The 7,782-nt window shown below is 42.2% G+C and overlaps 1 protein-coding gene across 2 annotated transcripts in view; it reads right to left on the reverse strand.

Annotated features, from left to right (window-relative positions):
* PRKAR2B (protein kinase cAMP-dependent type II regulatory subunit beta) overlaps positions 1-7,782 on the reverse strand; it is a 228,105-nt gene that overhangs the window by 15,927 nt on the left and 204,396 nt on the right. For both annotated transcript variants that reach the window (XM_019509416.1, XM_019509417.1), the window contains 3 exons: positions 6,252-6,405; positions 2,533-2,634; positions 1,915-1,989 (listed from right to left, as the gene is read on the reverse strand). In XM_019509416.1, coding sequence (XP_019364961.1) covers positions 1,915-1,989; positions 2,533-2,634; positions 6,252-6,405 — 331 coding nt within the window. The remainder of the gene's footprint in view (positions 1-1,914; positions 1,990-2,532; positions 2,635-6,251; positions 6,406-7,782) is intronic.

Raw genomic sequence — 7,782 nt, forward strand, 5'->3', positions numbered from 1 at the left:
CTCATTTGAGTCCCGTTTCTTGTTTTTGAGGTTTTTGTTGTTCTCCCGCCCTGGCAGGGGGTCGGGCTAGAAGATCTACTAGGTCCCTTCCGACCCTTAATCTATGAAACTATGAAAACATCCATACAAAAATGAGTAACAAGCTTTCTTTAAAGGAAAGGCCCTGAGAGACTTCATGTAGATCCCAGTCCTGCTACACCATGAACAAACCACAAGTAAAGCTCCATCTCAGGCACAGGAAGACACAACTATGGGATCTGTATAAAGATAATGGCTTCAGTTCTTTAAACAAACAAGCTGCTATTAACTGACCCAGTGGATGACAGGAGAACAGTTGAGTCGGTGCCTACAAGTAGTTAACTACAAAGATCTATTCCATTTCCCAGGCTGTTCTGTTCTTGAAAAGAATATAATGGAATATTATCAAGAATATCAACATGCACAGAAGGGGTAAAAGCAGGTGTCCAACAGAAATTGAAGAAGAGTCTGAGTCTGCACTGCCTGAGGCCTAAATCGATGCAATTATTTTCACACAGTTCTAAGGATGTGCATATATAAACAGGTACTGAATGACAAGTAAATCTCTGTGCCTGTTAGTGTAATTAACAGTCTCTTCTGCTTCTACAGCATTTACATTCTCTAAATATACCAATGAAAGACTAGTTTACTTCATTTTGTTCCGACTGACAAACGATGTTTTTTAAAGTAGAGCAGATGAAAAAGTAACTGCTAAAAACAGCAAGAATGTGCCTATCAGACATTGGTGAGGCATCCTATAACCAGCATACATCACTTACAGCATTGTACAATCTAACAGGGGTGTGCGAAGTGGGCAGTACTTGATTTGGATTCGGCCCAACTTGGGGGCAGTGATTCAGTTTGCTGATTTGGATCACTGTCCCAATTCAATTCGGCCAAATCTGAAGATTTGATTCCAATTTGAAGAATCAGCTTTCTATGTTTTTTCTATGTACCTTGAGGTACCAGACGTGGCTGGTGAATGCTGAAAGGGGGGGGGGGGTCCCCGCATGCTCAGAGCAGACCCAGAAGTGGACTGGGAGTACTTCCAGTCCACTTATGGGTCTGCTGCCAAGTGTGGGGTGGACCCCCCCCACCCCACATCCTCCCAGCTCGGTGATCAGCCATGGGGAGGACTCTATGTGCCCCCCCCACCGACCTAGGAGGCACCAGTTGCCAAGCCAGGGGGTGGGGTCCTCCACATACTCCGTGGCGTACCCAGAAGTGAACCGGAAGTACTTCTGGTCCACTTCTGGGTCCACTGCTGAGTATGCGGGGGACCCCTGCACTCCTGTGGGATGTTCCATCTGCCCCACCATCTCAGCATTCATGAACCGTGCCTGGTACCTCAAGATATGTAGAAAAACCATATAAAGCTGCGTTTATGGCTGAATCATTGAACCTCTCCAAATCGGAGGCTTCTGATTTGTTTCAGAGAGATTAATGGGGCTCCTGATTCGATTTGGATTCGGAGATTTGGCCGCCAAATCAGGCTGAATTTTCTCCATATCAAATCAGAAACCAAAGCTTTGCACAACCCTACAATCTAAGAATGCACCTATCAGAGACAAGATTAATTACTTTACCACATCTGAGAGACACACTGCTCATGGTAGATACACACAGTATAAAAGTATCAAAATAATAGAAAAGCCACTAGAAAATGAATTGAAAATAGCTTGCCAAATATTTGCACAAAAATCATTTTGCAGTAAAATATTAATTGAAATGTAAATCGTTATAATTTATTTTTAACATTATAAAGTCTTCCAACAAGTTTATAGCCTTTGTGCCTCTTAAGACTAACTTAACATACAATTTATAATGAATCCATGCATTTAATTTAATTTTAGTTGTACAAACCAAAAAACTAAATCAGACAGGGAACTACTATACCTGAGCGATGATTTGTTCTCCATCATTGTATATTTTGGTGCCTATAACATCCACCACTTTTAAGCGTTCTGATACCTTTATAAAAAAGGCAATATTAGAAATATTCCACTAATATTACAAATATAATATGTAGCTAGTCTAATGCCTGTTCCTGTGACTATATACACAGTTTTATGTCTTTATCTGTTTGCTATGATTATTACCAAAACACAGATAAAGAGGCCTCTGATAATACATTTCTGATTTACAGGTGATGTAACTGAACTTCTATTTTTGGACTGAAAGTCTTCATGCTCCAAAACTTCTGATACTATCAAGTACAGCCATTCTCCAAGTTGATATGCATTGGTAGATCCTCTGTTTCTGGAATGCCCTGCTGTCTGCTAGCTCCAGGGTCTGCCCCTACAGTCAACATGTGACTAAGCTTTACACAGAATCCAAAATGGGCAATGTTTTTGTCAGTTTTACAAATAACCAAAAAAGAAGATTCTGTTCCAAAACAGAGGTGTGAAAAGTTTAGAGGAAGTTTATTCTAAGTTAACCTCCCCAGCCATAGAAAGTAGAAGCTCATAACGCAGCTCAGACACATTTGATAAAATAATGCAAAAGTAAACTTACTTCTAAAGATTTAAGGAATGGCAATGACTCAATAAAATTTTCATACATTCTTCTCTTTTTGGCATTGTTTTTTACAATGATTCTCCGGAACGTTAACCTGTCCTGTAAACACAAAGAGGAAAAAAACCCTTGTATTAATGGAAAATGTTTTCTGGGTGGAAAATGCTTATGAGAGACAGGTGATAAATACATATTTAATCTGATCAATCATTAGAAGGCAATTTTATGTGCCTCAGAAATAATAAGATGCATGGGAAGAACCAGTTTCCTTTTAGAAAGGGTCATTTGAAACATTTGAAATCATACAATTTCAGATACTGATGTTTGGATAAGAAATCCTTGAAGTCAGGTGACTTCCCAATTTTGTTTTTGTTTGCATTCCCTTTTTAAGAATTTACCTTCCCTTGGAAGAGTCTTTGGGAAGGCTTTCAAACATACTTATAATCACTCTCTGCCCCTTCTTCCCTGCACACCTGCTGCTGGTTGAGCTGTAGGATACAGATAGAAGTGCAGCTCCCAGCTAACTCAGAACCATTTCTGCAAAGCCTTCTGAGTTACAAGGTTACCCCAGACCAAACAGAAGTTCCCTGCCCGTTCCAGGGAGAAGGGGAATCTAGCTGTGGGGTGGGAGCCTGCAGCCAGATTCCCATAGCAACAGCTAGGGCTCACTGCCAGCGCTCGCTGGTTTCAGAACGGGAGGGTGGAAGGCAGTCAAAGGAACTTGTTCTTGGGGCTCCCCAGCTGGTGCTGAAGGGTGGGGTGGGTGAATTGGAGCTCCCTCACCTCAGGGAGGGTGCTCCAATATACCCACCCCACCCATCAGGGGGGACTGAAAAACCCCAGACTGAACTCTCCGTGCACCTTTTCCTCTTCTCCTGTTCTGAAAACAGGGACAGGCTGGAAGCTCAGCAGACAAGTTACAGAAGAAGCTACATTTTGAAACGTCTTTATCTGATAACACGTGCAATGAGCAGTCAGATTTTCACCCAACTGTCCATTTCTAAAGCTATCTGTAGCTGTGCACTTGTGTTTGGTCACAGCTATGAATTGCTTTTTGTGGCCAGATTAGGCAAAAAGTGTCACTTCTGTATGCATCCTCAGGGTGCCTATATATGTGTAGCGAGGTTGCTCTGACATGCTGTAATTACATCACATCAGAGTAGGCTCAATTAATCAAGTCTGCTGGAGTGTGGTAATTACTGCACTGCAGTAGACTCCAGTGTTATGTGTATCAGTGTCCCCAGGCTGAAAAATGGCAGTGGAGGCGCTTTAACTAAAGCTTGTTTGATGAGCTTTAGTTAAAGTACCCCCACCACCATTTTTCAGGACAGTCCTGGATTTCAGAGGCCGGTTCCGGCCGGCTGATGAAAATTAAAATGAACATTATGGGTACGGGGTAGGGAAGAAGAGCAGCACAAACTGTAATAGGAATCTCTAGTAGAAGGCAAAATTGCCCTAAAATCAGTTAGCTTGATTAGTAGAATGGCAATTAAAAAAGGGGGATGTTTGTTAACACCTGTGAAGTGAGGAACAATAGGTCATTAACAGGCCATTAACTCCCTTAGCAGCTTGAATAGTAATACCAGAGCTGCACCACACTGTCCTGCCCTCACCTCTGCCTGCAGCAGCACTGCTGACACGAGCACTGGGGGGCAGGGAGTGGGGAAGGGAGCAGTGTCCTGGATTCCACACTGCCCCACATGGTCACCCTAGTTAAACAGTACTTATGTGGCTACAGTTAGCCATATAAACAATATTTGGGGCTACTTTAACATATTTTAGATTTTATTCAGGCTGGGAAGGTATGTAACTCCATGCAAATCACAGAAAAATGGAAAAGAAAGGCATCAGACTTTTGTCCAAGTGGTAACAGCATTTGCTCAAGAAGTACCTCCCTGGCGTAGATGGGGTTTGAACCTGCATCTCCAACTTCCCAGCAAAGTGTTTTAAACAGCTGTCAATGGGTTAGGCAGGGCTAAAAGCATCCCTCACCCCTTCATTTGAAGCTGGTTCATTGTGGAGCCAAAAGTGAGGGGAGATAATGTGGGAACTGAAAGAACAGCAGGCTAGAGGGAGTCTGGCCTGCAGGCTCTGTGGCTCAGTGAACTGGGCCCTGCTCTTGAAAGTTTGGGGCCATGGCTTCTGCTTCCTGACATTTACCTCCAATGCTGTTTATGTTTTCTGAGCCAGATGCAGAAGATTCAACAGCCTGGGGGAGGAATGCTCTTAGCTCTGCCTAGCTCAAGACCCAGCAGGTCAGCCATTCTGTTGGGAAGTTGAAACATCCTTTGTATGAAGGGGCCTAGATCTGAACTTCACAGCCTGGGCAAGTACCCTAACCACAAGCCTGCTGGGTTAAATGCTGGGAGAGTTTTCTCCCTAGCCACTGGTCATGTATATCTGCAACTAACATTTTGGGGATGCAGATGGAATTATATACCTTTCTGTGAAGATTAGGATCACAACAGAGGGTAAGAGTGCATTTTTACGCCTCTCAATAGCACTTGATGTTGGCTACCACCAAGACTGGGGACTTTTTGCCTGGGATGTACCAGTGCTCCTACTGGGACCAAAGCCAGGGGTTCCTGGCTAGAGGGCCTTGCCCCTCCACTCAGGGTCAGATCAATTGCCATATTTGGGGTCAGGAAGGAATTTTACCCCACGGCTAGAATGGTACAGACTGTGGAGGGTTTTGCTTTCCTCTGCAGCTGGATATGTGGCTTCCTACCTGGGATCCCATGAGCAGACACTGACAACCTTTTACAGAAACAGGACATTGGCTGCCATGATTCCCCTGCTTTATCTGTGGCATGTTAGGGTGTTATATCTGTGTTGTGTCAGGGTAGATGGTAGTTTTCTGTAGAGTTTAAATTATGGATTGTATAGGATGCTTTGGATAGGGATGATCCTGCCTCAGACAGAGATTAAGCGACCTCTGGAAGTCTGTTCCAGCCCTGCTTCTCTATGATTATTTTGAGCACACTCATAATGGCAAGCTGAGCAATGCAAAAGGGAAGTAGGATCTAAAATCCATGTAAATGGCCCAAAATACCATTCTTGAGGCTAAATTGCTACTTACCTGCCTATGGGGAGTTAGATTTGGGCCTAGATAAGGATTATAATCCATGCCAGCCATGCTCAAGCTGCTCTAACAGAAGCTTAGCAGTCTAGCACCTCACTGATCAGCAAGGAATGTGGGCTCTAGATCTGTATATAAACTCAGATAGAAAAAGGCATTTGTAAAGTACAGAATATGAATGTAAGGTCTGCCACTTCGGGAAAATTTTGGTAAATTTATTACTTTTGTGTGGATTCTGGATATAATGAACCTCACGCTGGAGTTTTTTTACTGTAGCCAAATGCATTCATGTTTAGTGATATTTAGAAATACATGGTAAAATAATTGTCAGAAAAACTGCAATTGGAAAAATCATAGCTAACTCTTAGGAGATACTTAGGAAGCTTCCAGTATTACTTTTCTTGGTGTTCTTACAGAAAATTACAATTACCCTTCTGATGCTTAGGTTTGCTTAGCTGTTATATTCAGTGCCTGAGCAGACAATATTTTTCCAGACTTTCTCAGGACATTTTAAAACAATACATTATACTCTGTTTTTCAATCAATGCTGCTATACTTGTCTGCCATACAAGTTTTAATGCATTTTATGTAAATATAAAACCATTTAAATAAAAAATAGTAAAACAAAGATGTCACTTACCAGACCCCAAACAGCACCAGGAGAGGTAGCTATTATTGTAGCTGCTCTGGGTGTATTGTACATTAAAGCCAACTCACCAAAGCTTCCACGGTTATCATAGGTACCAACACATCTCCCAACACCATCACATTTTACATAAATATCGTATGTCCCTCTGTTAACAAATACACAAATGCAGTAAGTATGCTTCTTGCCATTCAGCAACTCAGTACTACCTTGTTTTAATTTATTCTCTATGTATTCCACCAAAGATAATGTTCTGGAAATATGGTTTTGTTTGTTTTCCTGGTAGAGAACAGCTTGCAGAGACATCACTCATTTGTGTACACCCTAAAACAGTTGATATTTTTAAGCAAAATGATTATCAATTCTTAGTGGCGGAGTGGTAGTTTTTCCTGAAAAACTGATGTTCAGAATTGCATTTACAGCTACAATTGAAATGAAAATTTCTGTGTTTTCTTGAATATAAGATGACCCAGATTATAAGATGACCCCCCCCAATAAATAGATTCTATATGTGAAAACTTTATACATTTGATATAATTTTCCAGGTATAGAATCTAATTTTTGGAGGTTTCTCTTGAACTTATCGCCCCTCCCACTGCTGCAGCAAGGAAAATCAATCTGTGGAGTCAGGTAGCCCCTATGTCCTCTGCCCCCTGCAGCTCTTTCTCCCTTTCCTTACTCTCAGACCCTGCTCTCCCTAAACACATGGAAGAGAGAAATAAATTTGAAATAACTGATCTTAAAATAAGCACAGCTGTAGTAATTTGCATATAGTACCCATAGACTTAGTTCATCCAGAATTGATACATTTTAACTTCTTTGAAGCTGCTGCAAATTTTATCACAGGTACTCCATAAACACACTTAAGTAGCACTTTGGCATCTACTTATAATATAAACTATGCATTATATTAGTTAAAAGCCAAAAGGCTCATGTTTCACCATATAATTCACTGGGCTGGGACCCAGCAGAGTCCACAGCATTTGGTGACAGAGGATGCAGAAAAGGCTGAAGTACTCAATGCCTTTTTTCACCTCAGCCTTCACAGACAAGGTCAGCTCCCAGACTACTGCACCAGATGGCACAGTTTGGGGAGGAGATGAGCAGCCAACAGTAGTGAAAGAACAGGTTAGGGACTATTTAGAAAAGCTGGATGTGTACAAGTCCATGGGGCTGGATGGGATACACCCAAGGGTGCTGAGGGAGCTGGCTGATGTGACTGGAGAGCAACTGGCCATCATCTTTGAAAAATCATGGCAACAGGGAGAGGTCCCAGATGATTGGAAAAGGGAAAACATAGTGCCCATTTTTAAGAAAAGGAAAAAGGAGGATCCAGAAAACTATAGACCAGTCAGCCTCACCTCAGTCCCTGGAAAAAGCATGGAGCAAACTCCAAGGAATCCATTTTCTAAGCACTTGGAGGGGAAAATGGTGATAAGGAAAAGTCAGCATGGATTCACCAGCGGCAAGTCATGTCTGGCCAACCAAAAAATGTCTTTACTGTCCGAGCCCCCAAGACCTGGAA

The sequence above is a fragment of the Gavialis gangeticus genome, unplaced genomic scaffold (assembly GCF_001723915.1).
Source record: "Gavialis gangeticus isolate Ggan-Ray unplaced genomic scaffold, GavGan_comp1, whole genome shotgun sequence".
NCBI lineage: Eukaryota > Metazoa > Chordata > Crocodylia > Gavialidae > Gavialis > Gavialis gangeticus.